This window comes from Perca flavescens, chromosome 20 (genome assembly GCF_004354835.1).
Source record: "Perca flavescens isolate YP-PL-M2 chromosome 20, PFLA_1.0, whole genome shotgun sequence".
Taxonomy (NCBI): Eukaryota; Metazoa; Chordata; class Actinopteri; order Perciformes; family Percidae; genus Perca; species Perca flavescens.
The window spans coordinates 18286668-18310194 of NC_041350.1; the positions used below are offsets into that span (position 1 = coordinate 18286668).

The 23527-nt window shown below is 38.7% G+C and overlaps 1 protein-coding gene across 6 annotated transcripts in view; it reads right to left on the reverse strand.

Annotated features, from left to right (window-relative positions):
- cnksr1 (connector enhancer of kinase suppressor of Ras 1) overlaps positions 1 to 23527 on the reverse strand; it is a 29016-nt gene that overhangs the window by 3482 nt on the left and 2007 nt on the right. For 4 of the 6 annotated variants that reach the window (XM_028565879.1, XM_028565877.1, XM_028565875.1 and 1 more), the window contains exons 3-16: positions 21086 to 21288; positions 20570 to 20654; positions 12422 to 12463; positions 12185 to 12304; positions 7991 to 8050; positions 5448 to 5516; positions 5123 to 5248; positions 3774 to 3889; positions 2178 to 2296; positions 1523 to 1698; positions 1370 to 1403; positions 900 to 1075; positions 612 to 685; positions 104 to 175 (exon numbers count right to left, since the gene is read on the reverse strand). In XM_028565879.1, the coding sequence (XP_028421680.1) occupies positions 104 to 175; positions 612 to 685; positions 900 to 1075; positions 1370 to 1403; positions 1523 to 1698; positions 2178 to 2296; positions 3774 to 3889; positions 5123 to 5248; positions 5448 to 5516; positions 7991 to 8050; positions 12185 to 12304; positions 12422 to 12463; positions 20570 to 20654; positions 21086 to 21288 (1472 nt within the window). Of the gene's footprint in view, positions 1 to 103; positions 176 to 611; positions 686 to 899; positions 1076 to 1369; positions 1404 to 1522; positions 1699 to 2177; positions 2297 to 3773; positions 3890 to 5122; positions 5249 to 5447; positions 5517 to 7990; positions 8051 to 12184; positions 12305 to 12421; positions 12464 to 19497; positions 19836 to 20569; positions 20655 to 21085; positions 21289 to 23527 lie in introns of those variants that run through there. The other 2 variants (XM_028565876.1, XM_028565880.1) reach the window with 2 other exon arrangements.

Genomic DNA, 23527 nt, shown 5'->3' on the forward strand with positions numbered 1-23527 from the left:
AACTTGCATTATCAAACACACTTGGCTCATCTGCTCATCTGGAAAAAGAAAGAAAGAGAAGACAGACAGCCGGAACAAGGCCTTAGATTGTAATCAAACTTACTTGCTCATGTCACTGACATTTTCTGCCGCAAAGAAGAAGTTGTGAAATCGCGGGTGGCACATTTTAAACACGCTTGTAGGGAGAGAGAACAAAGAGAGAGAGAGGCATAAACATGAGAGGAATTAAAATAAAAGTCAAGACGACGTGAACAAATTCGTGAAAAAATTCTCATTCCTCATCTCTTTTGAGATTCTATGAATTCAGATTCAGATACAACAGGCGCTTTTTCTTTCAGTTGATTTTGAAAATAGAGAAAATAGGTTTTTATTTCCCTGCATCACGTACGTGACTACAGATTGTTGCATAACGCCAAAACAGATCATCCACTGTGCACGGGGACAATAAAGTTTTTGTTTCAAACTACTCAGCGGCGTCTAAAAGATTGAAATACTTTTTGATTACTGCATCGTATCTTTCATAATATCAACAAACTACAGATCCTCACATATTCCTGTATAAACTGTTAAAAAGCCTGTGAATATGATCAATTTATTGAGTTCATACTTACTATTTTCTCTTGTGCTCTCCAGCGCTCTCTATGTTATAGCTGGCTATATTGATGAAACCCTCTGCCTTCTCATCCTGCAGAAAGAAATCACATATAAACACACAATTCAATAATGTTATAAGACTGGCTCAAGGAAAATAAGCTAAATCAATTTTTAAATTAGTCATTACTATTGACTAAACCATAATACAATGAAACAACAGCATTAACATTATCTTTGTGTTTCAACGGTACTTGTCATTTATTTGGTTCTGGAGAGAGTAACTATTGTCGTAGTGTTATTCCCACCTGTGGGCTGGTGTACCAATAAAGGGAAGGCCCCTTGAGGACGAACCAGAAGCGCTGCCACTTCTGGGCAAGGAAGACGCTGCTCTCCTTTCTCTTCTTCCACAGCCAACCATCGAAGTCGGGTCGACCCAGCTCACGGCAGGACACACGGCGCCGACTCATAGCTGTCGACATTCCTGAGAGGAAGAAAGGATGGGAAGGAGAAGAAGAAGAGCAAGAATCGATGGAGATCAACAAACACATTTTCTACTAACATTGGACATGCAATCCCCCTATTCTTCTCTTAAACTAGGGCTTCATTTGCTTTTGTTTTAATCTTGATTTGGTCCAAACCCCTATGGAGCTTATCGTCAATTCTATACGACCTGGTTTTGGTACTGACTTTGACTTGACGAAGATGCTCTTGACTACAAGCTTTGCAGTGGAGTATTTTGCTTATATTGATGTAGTATTACAGTATAAGCGTTTACCTTTTGTAGAGCTCTTCTGTGTCTCCTTATTGCCCTGAAAAGAGAAGCCAATAAAGTTTATTCTGTGTTAAATTCAAATGGAGTTTGGACAACATCAACAGTGGGGTTCAAAATTTTCAAAATGTTTAATATGTCTGGCAGTTTCTCTCTCACCCTGTGTCCCACCATTTCAGGGCAGGAACTTATGCTGGCTGTGTCCTGGTCCACTCCCTGAGGTGAAGGACTTCTGAATGACCCAAATCCAAAGGGAGAAAGACTTCTGGGTGACGGAGACAGGTCGTGTCTTAGTCCGGGGGAGAGTCTTGAACTTTCCAAACTCTCAAACTCCCCTGAGAAACACACATGAATGTGATTACCCGCATAAACCAGAAGTGAAAATTCTAGTATTTGTGTTGACAGTTAAGTGACAGTACAACTATTCAACACACCATCATAATTCACATTAATTTGAGTCACCAGTCAATGATCTACATGTAATCCTCTTTTATACAGTCTACACTGCTTACAGTAAGATCTAAGGGCGATAGGTCTATTTCAAATTGCCTAATTGTAGCCAATGTATTTAAGGCTTTTTTCATTATTACCTGCAGAGGGTGTATGATGGATTCCCTTCTTTACATTATTTAGCTTTTTTTTTCTATATTTGGAGGGCTTATGCGTTATTAATTCTTTCATATCTGTTTAACAAAAAACACCTGTCTCTGTAAAACCCTCTCTGCATTATGTTTTGTCCAATATCCTGCTTCAACAACTGAAACAAGATGCTCTCTTGGTGCCAAAGGCCCGAGCTCCCACCTGTGTTTCTTACCTGAGGCTGACAGTAGTGACAGCCCCCCTCGTTGGCTTTGATATGAAGTGAGAGATGGACTCTCTGATTCCTCCTGTCCCATAGGCTGCTGATGTACCTCTTCACTGTGAATGGCTTTCCTGCAGTGGGAAACACATAGAAACAGATCAAAACAACTCACTGATGGTGCATTCGGGTGCTTCTGAGTGGCTGTAATGTCTGAGATTTGAGATTCAGCTGTACTGGTGAGTTAAAACAGTATAAATTACCTTTATTGTCTTTTAAAAAGCTGAAATATGACTCTTTGCTGTTTGCCAGTAGTCTAAAGTGTCTACTTGTTTTTCTTTCCTTTAGACTGGAGTTAGTAATGTGTCACAATGTGACAGGATTATTTACAACCTTAATGCACCATCCCCGCCTACTCCCTCCATTTGTCTGAGTTTGCCTGCTCTCCATCAGCTCTCACGGACTCCTTTTGCCTCTCCATCACTCTTTTTCCTCCCTTCTCCCATTTTTTTTCTTTTTTTCCCTCCCCTTGATTGTGTCTTTCTTCATCTCTCCAAAACTCCCTCATCTATAAATTTTTTTGCTCATCTCTTCCAGTTCTCTAATTTCCAGTCAGCTGTAGGTTTTGGGTGCACGTGGGCGAATTTATGACATTCGCAGTGTGTCTTCATTGCAAACCTACCGGGTCCTGGCAGATTAAAAAGGTCAAAAGGGTTTGTGGAAGGTTCAGCTCTATTGAGTAAATCCTTAGTAGTTTAGTAAAACAAACTTATGGCCAAACTGCTCTGAGATGTAGAGTTATAACACTTCTAAAAAAGATTGCTTTGTATTGGTTATACTACAAATTAAAACACTGTATTTGAGAAGAGAGACTCAGGTACGGCAAGATGATTTACTTCTAAGGAATTCTTTCATTCACTTTTCATTTAGCACATGCTGATCATGTATGGTGTTTTACAATTAAAGGTACCCTTTGGAGTTTTCTTCTAAACACGTACAATTCTGTTTACATTCAACACTTCTCAAACAAAAGGTTTTGTATGTATCGCTGAAGCCTATAAAAAATGGTGAGTGCATTTCCTTCCTCATAAAACATTTGCCATTTTATTGTTTGCTAGCAGTCTTCTACCCTCCATTTTGCTGGTGCATTGCTACATTTCTTGGCACATTACTGCCACCTGTTGGTCAGTGGAATAGAGTGAAACCATTGGAAGGAATGTGTATCATCTCACCCGTATGCATGTGCACAAAATATAAAGCATTGCTCCATAATGCTACTACGTGATCAATTCCTCAAGGTGACACACATTTCCTATTTTAAGTAAGGTGCATTAATGTATTTTGGTCGCTTGAATCATTCAGTTCTATGGCTTTCTTTGGCTGAGAACCTAAAAAGACAACTAATTACAGCTCATTTCAAATAGAGCTAATTTAGAATAAGAGATAATTAATGCTCTCACCTAAAAGACAGGGAAGAGGAGATTATCATAAAGGGAAGGTTCAGGTTTGTAAAAAACAAATTAAAATCCAATACCCACAATGACCTGTGCTCCTAGAATTATTTAAAGGGATAGCTAATTAATAGAGGGGAAAGCTTAAGCATGCTCTCACCTAAAAGACAGGGACCTGACAGAGGCTGTTACCCTCTCAAATATGGAGTGTCTCGGATTCCCCTCCTCGTCCTCTTCCTCCTCCTCGGTCCTCTCTTCTTTCTCCTCTTCCTCCTTCTGAAAAGAAATCAACTATGTGAATGTGCACACTAAACTGTGTGTGTATTTAGGGGTTAGGGGAGCTTCATATGCTCTTTCTGTGGCTCTTCTGTAGGAGATGAGACAACAACACAGACACAAACACACACATACATACACAGTCTGTGAAGCTCTCGCTAAAAGAAATGCAGAGCTAATAACATCATTTTATGTGCATTTTCTCACCCTACGGCTGCAGCTCAATCTGAGATTAACATGGTAATAGTCACAAGGGGGTGTGAAATGTGAAATGTGTGTGCGCTTGTCTCAGATTCAGTATGTAATTCAGTGTGTAGTTCAAAGACAAACAACAGTCGCCATAGTGAATACTGAGACTAAATGTTTATGGAAACGGATCCCAGGAGATGTTAAAAGGAAATTGAAAAGGGGATTCTCATGACAGTGAAGCTTAGGGTTCCTCTGACATAAACTATGTAAATAATCCAGTTTCTGAAGCATGATTTGACGTTTCAGCCCCGGGTGTAACTATGCTAAATGTGAACTAAGTGGTAGAACATTTTAATTGTATGCAACAATAACGCAGTTGACTTGGTGTTTCTTCTAATGGCTTCACAAACAATTACACATTTTCCAAAAACATTTTTCAAGCCCACATGCTTCTAAAGAATAGTATGAGTAACAAGAATAATATCATTCCTTAGACATGTTGAAGTCCCTGTGTGGTAATTGTGAGTAATTGTGCATGCTGGTATACTGTGATGATATGCAGTTTTTCCTAATGTCCTGTCAAAATGGGGGTTGGAGGTGAAGATAATGTGTGTGACACATGGATGAGACAGCAAATGATGTAATGATGCACACAAATGTACATTACATTTCATGAGATTATAAAGTGATGGCTAGAGCAAACACATACAGAAAATTCAGCTATTCTTCCAATCAATCTTTTTAGATAATTTTTGTGCAAAATATTTTGTTTTTTGCTAGAATCTCCTTTTGAACAGGACCAGGAAAATCTAGTTTTGAAGATCATGGACTAAAGTGTTGGTATAGAGGAAATGTATGACTATCATTATGGTCATTATCCATTCATATATCCATACCACATTTGCTGGTTTGCAACTGAGCACAGTTTCCTTTGCAAACCAGAAAGGTATACAGCGTGTCCAGACTTTTCATTTTCTACTTGAGAAGTTGGTATAGTTGATGGAGTGATGAGGTGAGTGGAAGAGGACTTTAGAGATCCCTGACCTGTGTGGAGGAGAGCCGGACTGGGTTTCTGCGTCGCACTGACTCGGGAATCTTCTTCAGGACCAAAGTCACTCCGCTGGGATTCTCCTGCAGCTTTTTTACAAGGTTAGCTCTGCTCCAGCCCACCTGATGCAGCCAAACAGATGATTATTTCTCTTTGAAGGTTATTGTTTCAGACACGGAAACACTTTGCAGGAACAGTAACTGTACGGAGGTTTATCTCAGTTACTTTGGAGCTAAGACATAAAGCCTAAGACTGAGAGGAGCCCACATATACAGTGCTATGGAGCAGTGCAACACATACTGTATATTTTGTAACACTCACCACTATCTGGTCGTTGACTTGAATCACTTCATCACCAGCCAATATCTTTACATAGGCATCATTCGAAGGCTGCAAAAAAAGAAGAGAAAAACAACACAAATAAGAACTCCTACTAAATAACTTTTGGTCATTTTTGTTTTACTTTACTTTTTTGTGCTCTTATCCACTGTGACATGCAATAAATGATCTGGTAGAGATTTATTGGTTTTTGCAGTATTGTACATTTTGACATGTTTTGTGGCTGTAGAAGTTTTTTTTTTGTTTGTTTGTTTTTAGTTATATGGACTTGTTTATCAACAGTATATTATGGCAATTTTGACATATATTATTTTTTGTCATATCACATAAAATATTTGTGACTACTGACAACATACTGTGGAGCTATATAGCACATTTCCAAAAATGAACAATAACTGTAATAGTTGTTCTTGTGATCTGGCAGTTAATCACAACTTGCAAACTTTTGAAGCTAGAAATAATTTAAGACCCTGAAATAAAATCACTGTATGTAACTTTATATCAATATATATATATATATATATATATATATATATATAGTCATAAAGTAAATGTTCTGGACATTTGATTAATTGTTTAAGAGATTTGATGGTAAGAGAATAAAATAATATATATACATATGTGAAGTTTGAATATATGGAATGAACCTTGAATATATTGAATGATATATACAGTATATGTATGTATGTATATATATATATATATATATATATATATATATATATATATATATATATATATATATATATATATATATATATATATATAGTCATAAAGTAAATGTTCTGGAAATTTGATTAATTGTTTAAGAGATTTGATGGTAAGAGAATAAAATAAGTGGGAATAACAGACAAATGTCTTTTCAAAAATTTCAAAAATCTTACAATTATCTAATACAACTACAAGTATTAAAAGGAATAGCTAACTTGGTATGGCAAATAATTAATAAAATGTAAATTGTCTTGCGGTATCATAATATCACCCACGCCTAATGTTGTCCTGAGGAAATCCAAATGGGAATCAGTGAAATGGAACATTGACTTTGTGGACACCTTGCAGTAATAGTACCCCAGGTTGTTTTTATAATTGTATGGGTACTTTCTCTGTGAGCCTGTGAGGCTGAGGCGGAACAAATATCATGCACACAGCCTGTGTGTGTGTGTGTGTGTGTGTGTGTGTGTGTGTGTGTGTGTGTGTTTGTGGCCAGTGGTCACGTCTCTTCTTAGCAGTTAGTGATGTAACTGCAGTAGCAGGGGAGTCAAGAGTACTTTGCTGTTGACATAATGGAACAAAAACATCTCCATCTATCTGTCCCACAGGAGAGCTGCCCTTGCTCTCATTTCACAAGCCCTCCTTATCCTGGCTGACACTCCTCCATCTTTCCATCGCTCAGAGCTTATTTTATAAGCCCACTTTTATCCAACAGATCTTCGGCTTTCTCAGAAAATCATGTATCTCTCCTCCTTCTATGGGATGATTTTATTTTACTGGGTTCATCCAGTATAACAATCAGCTACTAAGTGTGACTATCAAATCACTCAGAAGTAACTAGTCTGATAGTCTCATCAGATTATCTCCAATTTAAAAGTGAAGCTGTAACCTTATTAACAGTAAAATTGACAAATAACTCGTAAATTATAAATATAACACATGGGACAACTAATTGTGACTAATGCACGTACATAAATATTGTAAGCCACGATGGATCATGTACTGTAAGATGTTTCTTTGTTTACATTCAGTTTGCAGTCAGCAGCATTTGGCCCAAGCAGCCTCAAGAATATATTTTTAAATACAGTGTATTTGCATCACAAGGGCTCAGATTGGTTTCCATTTCAAAGCAGTAAGTTAAAGAAAGATAAGCCAACAGCTAAAAATAATGTGTCACACAAAAGTACTTCAAAGAGGATTTCTGCCTTTTCCAGTGCTCATGCTTCCTTAATAAATTAATCCAAATCAAACTTTTATACTTCATACTACGTGTGCAGAGCAGAATTCATAGTAGAAAAAAACATGATTGTAATCAAATTTTATTGTCACAAACATAGAAGAGAGTTGATGTAAAACTGATCATTCTTCTATTTTAGTTTTGCTCTTCACAAGTGAAAATATACTTCCAGTTCCTTCTAGAGGAGAAATCCTGACAGACAAGTGCAATAGCAGATCCAAATGTTTCAATAGAAGACGTGGAAACGAGTGTTTAAGTGTTATCGCCTGCAGAAATATGTGACAGACCTGAGCCACAGAGTCACAGCGTGTTACCTCTTACACTTATCAGCGCACTTTTTAACAAGACAAAGCCGGTTCAGAAATGAAATTGATGTAACCCCACCAGCTCTCTTTCACGGGGCTCTTGCAAAGAGACAAACTGTAGTTGAAGTTAACCTCATAGTCTGGAGTTCAAAAGGAGTAAAGGTTTGAGTCACGCTGCTCCTAAAAGGATTGGTTAAGAGCACAGAGATGGTTAACTCTGTGTGGATTTGTGGGCTGAGTCATCAGTGATCAAGTAAACAAGAGAGTCTGACCTCAGCAGCAGTTCCTGTCACATAGTGGTTAATGGAGCCGGTGGACGTTATCTCAATCCCCTAAGAGAAAAAAAAAGAAGGAGAAAGAGATACATTTCAGACTGATAACCTACATATTAGCAATATACAGAAAGCTAATTTTACACATCATCAAAATGATTCACCATAATGGACATGTAAACATTGCTCTATCATGTCACTGTCATCGCTGATGGAGTCTGCGGGGAGATATTGATGTCTGTCTCCAGATGTATTGATGGTTCAGCCTGTAATTACCCCTCAGCCGGCCTTGATAGATTATTTTGAGTCATAATGGACGTGGGGAGAGCCAACTAATCACACCCCAGAAAGCCTAGATCACATAATCAATACGTATTACATGGCAACAGAAACATGAATGGATTCAAACTTTGAACTGAAAAGAGCACAGCAAAAAGAGTCTAATAAAAAACCATTTCCTCCCATTACTCATAATTACAACATATTATATTTAATTATTATATATATAATATATCAACTTATTTGTTAAAAATATCCAGGTCCTTTCAGCTGTAGCTATACAATTCACCACAATACAATGAAGAAGTATACAATACAATTCTACATATACAATTCAAATGTAAACCTCAAAATGTAATGAAGTTATAACATCTTACACAAAGCTGACCCTATGGTTCAGCATACCCCCCCCACCCCCCCATTTAGCATAAACATGTATAAATAGTTTAAAGCAGATATAATGTGAGCAGGTCAAGGGAGGACATTTTGTGTTTGCTTGTTTTGCAGTGCTCTTATTTTTACTATTCTTTTGCATGGTTTGTTTTATTGTGTTACTGTTGCATGCTTTTATATTGTAGTGTCGATTGTGTACAGAGATGCTGACTTAACCTTGCCCCACACCCAGTGCCAATTAGCACTGATGCGACTCACCTGGGAATGAGGGAAACAGACAAAAAAAAAAAAAAAAAAAAAAAGAGGCATGTGATTTAGCAACACAGAAGAGAGACAGAAGACAGGAGTAAATGGCAACATACGGTGGTATAAGAGAACGACGGGACTGGGGAGCAAAGCCTCCTGCGGTTTAGGTGAGTGTGATAGAAGACAATAGCCCCTTTCCGACCGGAGGGATTTTTGCAGTTCCTAGAACATAAAATTCCTAGAACCCTTTTTGTTCTCGTGTTCTGACTGGACCAATTTGAGGATTTTTAAGTTCCTCTGACCGCAGTTCCTGTAACTCTTTCAGTTCCTACTTCAGGGCAGGGTCTTTTCGCTGTTCCCTTTTCAGCATAGGAACCTAGGTCAACGAGGGTCGGGTTTCCGGTACAGACAGACCAACAACGGGAAAGTTTTCGCCATCTTATTCATCACTAAATTCAGTTCTGAGACCGTTTTAGACAGAAATGAAGTATTTCGATTTCAAATATAGGCATTCTTGCAAAAAATGATGCAGAATTGACAATTTGTTTCAAAGTTTTGGGAGTTGAGAAGCGCCATGAAGTGAGGCGACAGCCAGCAGGCTCCTGCCCCGGCCGCTAGCTCGTCGCTCGGTCAGTCATGCTCAGAGACCCCGCTGTAAGATGGAGGTCTCTCAGACCGGTCTCGTAAATAAGAGGCTTGGATTTCGCCGTTGACGGTTCGTTTGTTTAAATATCACAACACATGTCCATCATAAGATTAACTGGAACCTGTGGTCTTTTCGCTGGCCGACACACACACACACACACACACACACACACACACACACACACAGAAGGCAGAGGTGGGGGAGACGTGTTTAAATTATGACAAATAGGCTATATACATTAGATTTAGTATTTAGTTCATACTTTTTTTGGTGTATTTGTTTTCTGATTTTAACGCTATAAAGACCGTTGCTGTGCTTGCATCGCTCCCTTACCCCTCCTATAGTCCCTATGGCCACTTGGCCAGTGCGAATGCAAATAGAAAAACGGTTTTGGGGGAGAGTAGTTAGTAGATCTGCTTAGAAGTGGACTTTTCCTATAACTATGTTCCTATAACTACTTGGTCGGAAAGCGGCTAATGTCTAATGTGTGATCCTACCTCCCAGGGCATATCTATGGGCGCACTGACGGATTCCACGGGGAAATTCCAGTTCCCGCTACCACAACCGTCCCCTCTCAGGCCTTGGGTTTTTATTATTTTTATCTAAATAAATGTCTGTAAAGTTTTAAACCTTGGGTTAGTGTGTTTTTGGCTCTGCTCACCCCTGATTTTAAGAACCTGGCTTTTAATGTTTTAATTTAGAAATAATTTTAAGAGGTCCTAGGCCTCATCAAAAACCTAGGTGGCATTGTTGGCCCTACATTTTTTTTTTTTTTTTAACAAGCAATTTTGGCAGAGCGCCACCTACTATACCGGAGGTAGAGTTACTCCCTTCATTCTTCCCGGCACATGTATATGGGAAGAACTGGCATAACCCGGTTATTCACTTAATACCCGGTTACTGCTGTGCATGTAAACACACAACAGACCTCATTTTTTCAATCAATTTCTCTGTCAGTTGAGGTTAATTAGGTTTTGTTGCTAGTTCTTAAGCACATTCGTTGAAATGATCCTGTTCTACTTTGGAAAAATTGTGAAATTACTCCCAACAGTTTAGCTAAAACCCACTCCTTTTACACACCTGCTGCCACCAGACGCACAATTATGCGCCAATGGACTTCAGTGTCAGGGTGATGGAAGTGAAACTAGAAAATCCGCTTTTAAGACAATACAGAGATGATTAGGATGGCCGAGTGAGCGAGCACAAAAAAATTGGACTGCTACTATCTAACACAAGAGACTTTTACCTAATGGGCTGAGTACACAAGGAGGGAAGGGAATTGGACAAATGTATACTTTAGAAATAAACGAAAAGGACAATTTATTATGTGGATAACAAGCAAAGAAGATAGCTATAATTGTTGTACTGAATGTATTGACTGAAGGATAATGGATTAAGAGAAGAAAAGAAACAAAGTTATGTATGAACAACTAGACATTGTAGAAGCTTTTGGAGGAGTAAAAAGAATAGAACAGAGTACAGGAATAACCTTGAGTTAGATGAAGGAAGTGAGGAGTGGAACCAAATGATGGAAAACTGCAGGCAGTGATGAAAGCAGAAAATGAATACTGAAAATGAAAGTGAGAGAAAATAAGAGGCAATAGAATGGTGAGAGAGGTTTTATAATGATGGTAATAATGAAATAGTAAGATGCTGCACAGAGGAGACAAACAGAAAAAAATCTATCCAGGGGTAACCAGGAAAGTAAAGAAAAAGCAGAACTCTTACTGGAAGAAGAGTTTAAAAATGAGCTGATGGAGTAAAAAGTAATGTAAATAATACTAAATCTTAGTGTTGGTTTACGGTTTCTAAAACATTTTTATGTTAATCTTAGTGGCAGATCAGCAGCCAATGGCCCAGAATTGTACACGGATGGAGATAACAGTGAGCCAACGATTTATTATAATTTTCATTATTGAATAATCTCATTAATATTTTCTTAATGAAAAAAAGTAAAAAATGAATTGCCCAAATTGTGTTAATTTCCCTAAGGTAATGTCTGACTAACAAAAGTCCAAAACATATTAACATAAACATTCACTGTCAGATAAGAGTCTTTCCAGCTGAAAGGCTGAGACTAGGTAATAGTCAACAATGTTTCTTGAGCAATAAATCAATTGATTACCCAAATAGTTTGGTTGGACAACTGGTCCCCAGACCGTATTTGGAAAACCTCAGATTTTAAATTCTGTAGGATTTGTGTCAAACAGTTAAATCTACATATAGCATGATAACTTTCTTATATTTGGTGCAGTTAATGTATGCTAAATGTGTTATCATTTAATATAGAAATAGAATTTGCATCTAGCATCAAAATATACTTTTCTTTGGTTCTACATTTCGTCACCTTCCTAAAATAATTGCCTACGTCATTTTTTCAGGTTTTTCAGAAAACACAAAATAAAACTGTCTAAGTCACATGCTTGACATAGGCAATTTTACTAAAGGTGTAGAATCACATAACCTGTTCAACTGAGGATGTAGGCAATTTTACCAGAGGTGGCCTGCACCATGAGGAGATGATTTAGGCAACAAAATCATTTTTGTTAAAAAATGACTTAGGCAATTATTTTAGGAAGGTGACGATTTGATAAAGACAAAGGGAGTTATTAAGAACAAGAAGGCTTTACCAGCTGATCACCAGGTGACACAGGCACTAGGTCGAAACTCTCAAGCTTAGCAGTGAGGCTAAGAAGCGCCTCAGGGCTGGAATTTAGGATCTCATCACACACAGACACCAACTGACGGCACTAGAGAATGAAACAAACCACCATTTACTATCAAGAATATCTCAATCAATCCTTAAAAAAATAAAGGGAAACTAAAATGACTTGTAGTAAAGTAGGCAACAATATACAAATACTTACGACAGATATGATGTCCTTTTCCTTTTCATAGACAGTGGTATCCTGTTGGATGAGTGAAACAACATAACATGAGTTCAATCTAAGCAGTGTACCACAATGACACCATAGCAGCCTTTATAATGCTATAATTGATTTGTGGAAATGGGACAATCTGACTCAAAACGCCTGTCCTATTTCCTCTTCACAGCATGAGTCGGGAAGTGAACGACCAAAGGTATCCAGAGACAAGAGAGGCATCACTCCAGAGCTTTTACTGGTATTTTATCCCAGCAGAATATACTCTTGTATAAATGGGAGAAAAGAAACAAAAAACAAACATAAAACATACCACTTATTCAATGAAATTTGCAGTTCAGCAAGTGGGCAATCGATTTTGGTGGTGTGTAATGTCCACTTAACCCGAGGGCTCACACTAATCCCCCACAAGCACACATGCGTGCACACCACAGGAAGTCAGTGGTCAATGTCACAACTGCTTAATCTCTGGTAGGGAGGAAGGTGTTGATAATGCTCCAACAGGCATTACTCTGACTTTGCCCGGGAGCTGGAAAAATGAAGGGCAGGCTTTGAATTGAGGGGATAAAGAGAGGTTAAAATAGAAGAGGGTAGATGTTTGCACGGCGTATGTGGTAGAATTTCCAGTTTACAAAATCATGCTGTGTAAATTGAGACAGTGGTACCCCAGGCCTCATTCAGGTTAAAGCCCAACATGTTCTTTAGAGTTGAGGGAGACTGAGCAGCTGTATGATGGCAAAAGGCTTGGGCCTGTGTGTCTATGTCTCCCAAGTCCACACAGGGAAGACATATTTAAATAAACACACGCACCAAAGGATAGGCTCTACTGCAGTATGGTCAGGCTGGCACTGTTTTCAGTCTGTGCTGAGGTGTTTGGGTTCATGATTTAGGTAAGCATATGTGTTTACGGCGCCCACAATATCTTTTTTTACATTGAAGGTTCAGCTAAACTTAACACAGCATGAGTTTTAAATACTCCTTCAGGAAGACAGTAACTTTAGAGTTGGGATTACACTACGTGACACTACATTGTGGTTAAACTGTACTGCTTAATCCTAATTTCTCCTCGATCCAGATTTCATTAAAGGCTTCTGTGTAAATTATCTTTTTCAGTTATCCAGAGTCAAGCTGCTCCTGAGTTTTAACAACGAGAATATTCATTGACAATAGACCAATGCCAATACCATTACTCCCTAAGCTAATTTGCAATGCCATGACGATGTGATGAGTTACATAAAGTACTGTTTACTAATCTCTGTGAAATGTAACAAGGGATCAACAGTGAACGGGGTTGGATTTCTGGGCTGATTAAGGCTGTGACAGGGGAGGGGTACGACAGGGAGAGATTGTGGATGGGGGTGTGGGGGTGTGCATGGTTATTCCCTTGGGCATTTACGTGTGGATACTTTAGAGATAGAGAACTTGCAATATATTGATTTACACCACAACAAACCACTAAAGGTTGTGTAAACACCTAAAGATGTTCAGATCTTTATCTTGATCTCCATTTGAGCAAAGTAGTCTTGTCATGGCACGCTAGCTATATGCAACAGTGACTTAATTAGTTAGTTAGTTGGATAGCTATAGTAGTTAGGGCTTCATTCACAGCATAAACAGAAATACAAATTAATTAAGGACAGCTATTAAAAAACAGAACATCATTGTTGCAGTACAACATTCTAAATTACGGAGGAGCTGAAAATGTCACCTTACTCAGAGCCAGCTGCTAATGTTACCAACAACATATTATGGATGCGAACATACCTAGGTAAATGCATCTGGAAAAGGATTTAGGGTTAATTTTAGCTTCTAAGAGGAGTTTATGCCACATAATACCATAAGACACAAAGTGCAACAAGGCAGTCAAAACAAAGGGTTTGAAATGGCGTGCAGCCATGCTAGCAGCTTTGTGAAGCTGCAGTGTTGAGCTAAATGCTAACATTAGCATCCTAACATGCTCACTATGACTATGTTAAATGTAAACATTGTGGTGGCGGTAAAGTCAGAGGATCATCAATGTCAGAGGAATTATTTCTCTGGGGACTGTGAATGTCCATAGAAAATCTCATGGCAATCCTTCCAATAGTTGGATATATTTAATTTCATGCATTCACTGTTAATGGTGTTACAAATGCTAAAACTGTGGTTTAAACTCAGGACAGAAACATATGACTTGATCCACCTGTAGCCTAATTGTGATCCAGGGTATTAGTGGTAGTAATGGTAATAGCAACTCAGGTTTCAGTCTGGTTGCCACCTCCTACCACACACCATCACTTCTGCTTTCGCTTTATTAGTAACACCTCTTTCTTTCCAGCATCTCACCGTTGCTTTTTAGACAAAAGGTTAAAATACAGCAATATCCAAGTAGTACTTGGAGCCTTGCCACTAGAGGCTTTCCCACAACATTAGCTTACAACCTGTTTCTGCATTTCCTTGTAACAGGAAATGTGTGTGAGGTGAGTGTCAGGTACACTTCTGCCCTGAAACATATGCTTACAACCACAAATACATGCAAATCACGTTCTGATTTAATTTATGTTACTTAACAAAAGTCAAGAGTGCCCAAAAACATCTAAAAGTATTTAAAAATATTTATTGTCTATCCATCAATTTTAAAGTGCATATACAGTTACAATTCATTTGCACACACATGGATAAAAAGCATATAACACCTATGACATATGAGGCCTTTGCATTTAGGTCACATTGTGTTATATTGCTGAGACCCAAGAGGAGAGGAAGACATGAAAAGAGGAGCTCCCAGCATGTTTATCACGCTCCCTTCTATTCATTTCTCCTCTCAGTAAGGGACCGTTCAGTATTTATGGATGTACCACCGGAGGAAAATAGGGGAAGGTCATGTCTTTTTATTCTTTGTTGAGGGGAGGATCACCCAACATTTTTTAGTCTAGGGGGTCGCCCAACTTTTGTATTCATGAAAACGGCAAAATTTCAAAGTGGCTTGTATGTTGCATATTTTTCCATGTAGCTCTCCGTCTCGGTCCCCCATCGCCAGCAGATGAGTCTGACTCATACGCAGAGTTTGCTTGGGGGGGCAAGGGGGTAAGCCTCTCCCCGGAACACGTAGCTCCTTTGGCGCCATTTTGATGCTACCAAGCCATCACCTTCCGTTAGCATAAAATAGCAAAAATAGGCTAACGATTGTGTCATAACCACGCAACTTACTGTCGGCTAGTAGAGGAATTACCGTATGGTACAGGAGAAGCTCGCAGGCAGTTTTAACTTAAATTTGCTGTTTAAGTTTAATTACTAATGTTAACTAGCATTTTAGTTAGCAATAATTAGCCTGTGCCTATGTTAGCTCCTTACATATACCTACGCTCTCCGTCTCTGCGAGACGTTTTTCTTCTGTAGAGAAAAAACATTTTCAGTTATCCATCAACTAAAGCAGAACAAATGGTCCAAGATCACATAATATTCCACAACCAATGCATTTTGGGCCTTTTAGTGACCCAAACAAGACCACAAAAATATGCCACCTATAACTGCCAATTCCTACATTATCATACAGGGGAAAAAATAATAATTTCATTATATGGACCTTTTTGAGCAGCTCTGTGCCCAAACAACAGCTCAAACAAAGACTGACATTCAAGATTGACCTTTTAATCCACTTCATTGTAGCAACGGTAGTTACATATTAGCCACAATTTTACTGCTGACTGTCAATAAATGGCAGATAATCCCAAGCAGAATGTGCTGCACTAAGATTCCAGTTATCATAATAGAAATACTGAGGAGAAAAAGAGACAGCTGCATTGTCATAAAAGGTGAAAACTTTTAATTTCTTTGCCTTCTGCTGCACTGTAACATGCATCTACTTCACTTAATAAGAAAGGTCTCGTGTTGTGTTGTGTTGTGAAATGTGGCTTGATCAGGCGGTAAACTAACTTTACAGCAGTGTTCTGTGCCTGAAAGCTGTTATCTCTCTCTATAGTTGTCCAGGAAACAAAGACAAGCTATTATGTGGGTGTAACACTCTGAAAAAAAGCGGAAAACAAGAATGCATGCAAATGCAAAACACAAGCATGCATGTACACACATGTACCAAAAGGCTGAAACTATCTACACAAAGGTGCAATAACAGACAGATGATTTGACACAATTGAACAGATTTAAGTCTCTTTTTTTTAAGTCTTTTTTTGTTATAAATCAAAAGCCATCTCAAGTCAAGCCCCAGCATGTTATGTTTACATAGTTGGACTTGCACCAGTGGATATTTAATATTTGCCAACAGGTCACATACTTGCTATAAAAAGACTGGCAGACATCTCTAGGTTAGATCTCTTTTACACCTGCTCCTTATCTTTCCATCAAAATCTTACAACCCTGTCCATGTTCTTTTCTTTGCCTTTTACCACTCCTCAACATTGGAGTTCTCTTAAGATAAAGTCAATGTCATTTACTTCTGACAGGTCACATAGGTGAGGCCTCTTTTAATTTGCACGGTTCATTTTTTAGTACAGTCCCCTTGAAATTCTCTGCCTTCTATATTCATGCCTCTCATTATTTCCTCCATCTTAAGCTTTAAACAAGTCCTCCAACAGCAGAGAGGTTGATTATTGCTTATAAAGCAACAATAGATCAGTTTTTTATTATATTATGATATCTTTCTGATCAAAGAAAATCATTAAATCAGTGGTTCCCAACCTTTTTGGTCTAAGGTACCCCCATAGCCCTGTTGGATGAACTCGCATACCCTGTCTTCGATTCCCATTGTATGTTCCAATTGCATAACACTTTATTTTATATAAAAGTGTATAAAAGTGGACATTGTTCATTTTACAATGGAACTGTCAATGTTAAGGTCGGTTTTGGTCAGCAATCATACTGATACTAGCCTATTAGGCTACTACTACTCAGTGTTGGAACCATTTATTCATTAACGTTACTTTTAGCTAATTATTATAACCGTTTCGTCATTATGTTTAGCTAATCAATGAACTGTTAAGTCATTATGTTTGGCTACCTGTTTAAACTACTGTGCTCGCTTGCCAACTAGTTTTCACACTCTCTTACATAATTGCAACATGTAGCGTTCAGCTGACTTAATGTTAATATGTGGATATATTCTTTTAACCAAATCACAATTTCTGTTTTCTCAAATTAGTTGAGCTACTCTCCAATCTTTTCACGTACCCCCTGGCAACTGCAGAAAAGTACCCCTGACTGAGAATCACTGCAATACATAACCAAAATGTCACCTTTTAAACTAACAAACAGCCATCCTAACCTTTGTAGCCTTTTTCAAAATTAAGAAGCATTTTCAAGAAATTAAAAAGGATAAGCAGATTGTTGCCGAGGTTTTTGTTCACAGAGTAAGATGTACTGTACATAGCTTTGTATATACATTATGTGTTTTGGCATTTTTGGCACACTTCTGCCTCAGCCTATATACTCCACACAGACACAAATCACACATCCACAGATTTGTCTCAGTAGCTCCCAGTCCTTCAAATGTAAGTTTAACATTAAAATCACTTGTAGTATTGTATATTTTCAGGTAAAGGTTCTTATGTCAAAGACACTTTCAAAAGTTAGATTTTGCAACACAAATGTTCTCCAATTCTTTTCATAGAATCACCATTAAACTCACATACCTTAATATAATTAATTTTTTTTTTGCTCTCATATCCAAGTTCACGGAGCCTTCTTTTTTTCTCCCTGTCTCTCTCTCCTGGACTTTGCTTGCTGCTTGGCTGGTACAAAGCAGACTGAGGGTGTGTTCTGCGAAACTCTGACTTGACAACTCCACTGTTTGCTCCAAAAAACACCAGCTGACTACTGACCTTGATCAGCCTCAGGGTGCGAGAACACACACAGACACACAGGAAATAAGAGTCCTTTCTTTGGTGTGAAAGATGTGGTGTAGCTTCTTTGGAAGCAGTTCCCCAGAAAAGAACGTCATAATGTAGCCACGGCCTCCTGACACAACGTCAAAAACCGTTAACAGGTGGGGCATGACACCAGCCTCCATTTGCCAGGAGCACATTTTAAGAAGCCGTGACCATGCTAGTCTGTATGTGTGTAAATGATGTGTACACTGCTGATAGATTAAGGACACACACATGATACAGTTATATAGTACGCGCTACAAGTTTTCTTCTGCAAAGCCTGTAGCTGCAGGTTTATAATGCTTTGATGACAGCAGAACTGACATGATACAAACTGTCATTATCTCTTGTCTGTTAAACATGTGTGAGTGCTTCTCAGCTTTCCAAAACTGACCTTTTACTGTAGCTCACCTGCCAAAGTAAGTACACAGCACCTGTCAAAACAGGTAATACACATGTTTTATATTTTACATATGAAATGACCCAATCTGTTTCCAGTGTGATTTTTGAATGGAACTAGCTACTGTCAGTTAATTTAAAACTTGTATGAATTTACATGACCCTGAAGTCAGTGGACAGAATGTTCTCGGTACAATGCTTCTTTGCGGACAATCATTTTTACTTTTTTAAAACAACTGCACACAACTGCACACACGTGTGCACCAAAGTTCAAAAACAGGAATTGAGCAAACAATAGCCAGACATTACCAAGCGATGATCGACCTCTGAGAGGGACCGACGACAAAAGCAACTGAGGGCTTCAACTTATTAATCACTCTCTTAAGTGCTGAGCCGACAATTGATGAATGAAAACAACAATCGGCAGGCCCAAATCTGATTCACTCAGTAGTGACAAAAACATCCGATCAGAGTCAACAAGCTCCATAACTCTCAAATTCATACTTCCTTCCTTCTCCTATATAATAAAAAAGGGGCTGTAACTGTACACCAACACAAAGACTGCAACTCTTATTTATCACAGGCTAAATCTAGTTCAGACCAACCTTGTATGGTGAGTCTAGTGTAGATCTCAAATGATCTCTCACATTACAGTATTATCAATCCCTTAAAGTCTACACAATGATTTTCAACTTTAAATTATAACCAACAAGCAAAAAAATACACTTAACAGTGTGTATACATGTAGGCTTGTGCCATTTTAAGCAGTGTAGCAAAGTGCTAAAGCAGCAAAGGAAGCATCACCTTGTGGGGAATTATCCAATCAAAGAGGTGAGAACTGTACCTGTCGTGCTGGGCAGGCATCCAAAGCTGGCTATAGAGGGCTATATATAAACTCCTCTAAATACCCACAGCCTCTCAGCCCCTCTGACTGCCTCCTTTAACTCTTCCTAATTATCTCTCATTCTGTTGCTATCTCTGCAGCTCCCTCTTCTTTTTGTCTTCTTCTCTGCTTTACTTCTGTCTTCTGCCCTTTATCGCTAATGTCACTACAGCTTTCTTTCGAGTTAATAGTCTCTCTCTGCCTGTCGCTCTCTGCTGTTCATTCAGCGACGGGCACTCCACTAGGAGTCAGAAGTCAATTAACCGTCGGTGCCATCCCTCTTTCAGTCTCCTCCTTCTTTCTCTGCCTTCTCCTTTACTCCCACTCTGACCCTCCCTCCCTCCCTCCCTCCACTCCTCCCTCCCCTAGGCACTCCAACAAATCCAGGCCTGTCCCTTCTACTACCTGTAAACACTTTTTACCCTTATCCAGTTATGAATATTCCTTCTCTTTCTATTTCTTTCACACATGTCATACTACCCTGAAGGAGTAAACACAAACAGAATCCAGACCTCCTATTTGGTAATCATTTTATCCTAAGCTTCTTCAAGGTACAGCTGCCTCCAAATATGCCAGGAATGTAAAGATAAAGAATTCATTACTCAAGCTAAACCGAGGAGCAGGGAGTCCGTTTGTGCTTCTGTTTTTCTTGCTGCTTTTTAGGGGTTGATTTTAAAAAGAAATCACACAACAGGTTGCAGTTCCTCTTTGGAAGTTTAGTGTGCTTGACAATACCATTAGAAACACGGTTATTTATATGTTGTTCCTCATAAGATAAAACACCTCATGTTTTAATGAACAGTAAAGTATAATAAACCAGCCATTCAGTTTGCATAAAGAGAGACACATTTTTTAAATGTTACTGCAAAAATCAGCCATTTGATGGACAAATGGACAAATATAACACATACATGTTTTATAAGTATAAAATATAATTATGAGTAACACATGATTTGTATGCACTTAACTGCTTAAAACCATAAATGGACCAACCTTGTGGACAATGTCTCCTAGCTCTCTGCAGTAGGTGAATATGTTCTTGCTGGCACTGTATCCACTGAGCTGGGATAACTGATACCTGGCAAAACAGGGATTATATTTCGAATAAGTCTGGGTAGAGACTGGACAAGTGCAATGATTTAATTTCACACTGGTAATTAAAAGGAACAAAGACAAATTAAGGATCTTAGAAAGTCACACAAAGAGAGAAAGCAAACACAGAGGGATACACATTTAAGGAATAGGTATCAGGTTTCTTAACAGGGGACAACAGGTAAACAGCCCATTAATGCATACACCAAAAAATATCCCAGACCAAGGCTATGCCTCTAAATGATTGGAACCCACAGTCATCCTTTTTACATAAAACCTACAGCAACAAAATCTGCAGCCACTACTATTTGTATAAGAGATAACAGAGAACATTTTCTGAGTAAAAAATAACTGCAGAATAAAATAGAATTTTGAGTACTGTATACATAACGGTTAGATAACTTCCTCTTTACAGACCTGTTGAGCAAAGAGAAGAGTCCTTTGGCAGAGACGATGAGCTCCACTACAATCTGCAGAACGCCAGCAGGCAGCTTGCTGGCGCTGTGTCCATCGTTTTTGTTGAGGCGCCAGCGGCCCTGGATGCCCATCTGGAGGGTGTGGGCAACAGCACGCAGCTTCTCTGTCAAACTGCGCAGGTTCTCACCACCTATACCATAAGTCTGGAAAACACACACACACCAAACACACACAAAAGTGATGGGTTAAAGGGCTATTCGACTCCTGAAAAACTCCACAATGTTATACATAATCTGTGATGTTTAATGCATTACTTCCCCTCTTCCAACACTTCACAGAATGCACGGGTCCAGTGTTTAGGACTCATTTAATATACTGTGATTGCAACATACACGGTTCGTTCTGGTTGGGGACCTATATTGTGTCTTGTCAATCCTCCTCTCTCTCTCCCCTCATTTCCTATCACATCTCTACTGTCCATTTTTGAATAAAGTCATAGAATGTCCCAAAACTGCTTAAAAAACTCTTCACAGAATGTTATTTCGACATAACTGTGGGTTCTGCAACTGGGTAGGGACTGAAATGTATATTAAATTAAAAGCAAGAGAGCACTTTTTTTCTTGTTACTACAGAGTGGAAGCTGAGTGAAATACTGTGTTTCACGATGTAAAGCATTCTTGACCACTGTTGGTGTTGTTTCCTCTTCTGAGATGATTTTATCTTTTTTGAGGAATGTAAAAATTGTGCGTGTTGAAATAAGTAATTGCTGGTCTGAATAAAGTTCAAAGTTCGACATTTACTACCAATGCTTATAGGTGAAAAAGTTTCTGCTATCAAGCTATATTACAAGTGACATGGAGGTAGACATTCGGCTAAAATCCTCTGTCACAGTATATGTAATTTTATATCAGCATGTCATATATATATATATATATATATATATAGTTATATACATACATACATACAGTGTACTGGTCAAAAGTTTGGGGTCACTTAGAAATGTCCATTCCACTCCATTTCAGACAGAATACCAGCTGAGATCAGTTGCATTGTTTTTGAGATATTAGAAGGAAATATACCACATTATAAACAGTAGGTATATACCCTATAATGTAATCATGAAGTGGATTCTTTGGCTCAATTTTCAAAAAAAAGGCTGCAGTTTTGTCGCATTATAGTGAGAGGGGGTTCTAATATTTTGTCCACCACATTTATATTGATGAGGGTAGGCACAATCTCAGTATAATATACAGTATAATACAATATGAATTAACCAAAGCTATAATATCACATTACATATAACGTAAATAGAACAACACAGAGCTTCTCTCTCATACTGAACGCCTGTCATCACAGTTTTCTGCCTAGCGGTGGGAGACGTGACTCTTCACAACCTCTGCAGAAGAAGCAGGTTATTGGTGTGACCCACTCAACATTGATCAAGAGGTTTGGACCTGTCAGGCTTTATTGTTCCACATCAACCAGCCGGAACAATCGACCGTCATCGAGTGCCTATGAATGTTTCATGGCCTCGCCAACATTGTTAATGTAGTTGTTAATTATGTAACTGTGAACTTGAATGTGTTTGGTCTGTTCCATGTGAGCGTCTGATGGTTGTTATTATGAATGAGCACACTGTTAGCACTTCACAGAGCATCAACACAGAGAGGAGGCTGAGAGGCATACGCACACATATACACAAGCTTTAAACAGTAGCCTACATCTGTCTGTCTATATGGGTTTTCAGTCTTGTCTTAAGTTAAACAATTTCACAGAAGTGCACTTATGTGAAACTTTTGCTACGGGGAGACTTTATTCACACACTCATTCATACAGACTTTAGGTTAAACTGTTAATGACCATCAGTATTAGAGTTCCATCAACAATTCGACAACAAGCGGTTTGAGCAGCCTACAGCTTAAGCCTCGGCCTAAGTTCACAGGGTGTTACAGCACCAGAGCTGCAACCTTGCCTGATACTTTCCTGCTCAATTAGTCCTTCCAATGAAACAAAACAAAGGCCAAGCTGGAAACACCGCAACAGACAGACACACACACACACACACACACACACACACACACACACACACACATACCAACATGACTATTTAAGTGTCCTTAAACTCCCTCTCAAAACTGGACAGGGAGGAAAATTAATTAGGCAGCAGAAGAAGAAAAAAAAGATAGAGAATCAAAGAGGAGGCGGAGGTGCCTTTTTAGCCGACTACAAACTTTCCCAAAAATTTGCATGTAAAGTATTCAGCACAAACTTTTTTAATTCTAAATCTGCTTTGGTTGCAGTTGAAGTATGAGAAGTCCTTTGATGTTAGCTAGAACAATAAAGTAACAATTTTACTATGATATGCTCGACTAGGGGGATTTGTGGGGGGAAAGTGAAGCACTGAACTCAAACTTGCTGCATGTTGCTAAAGGCTCTGAGTGC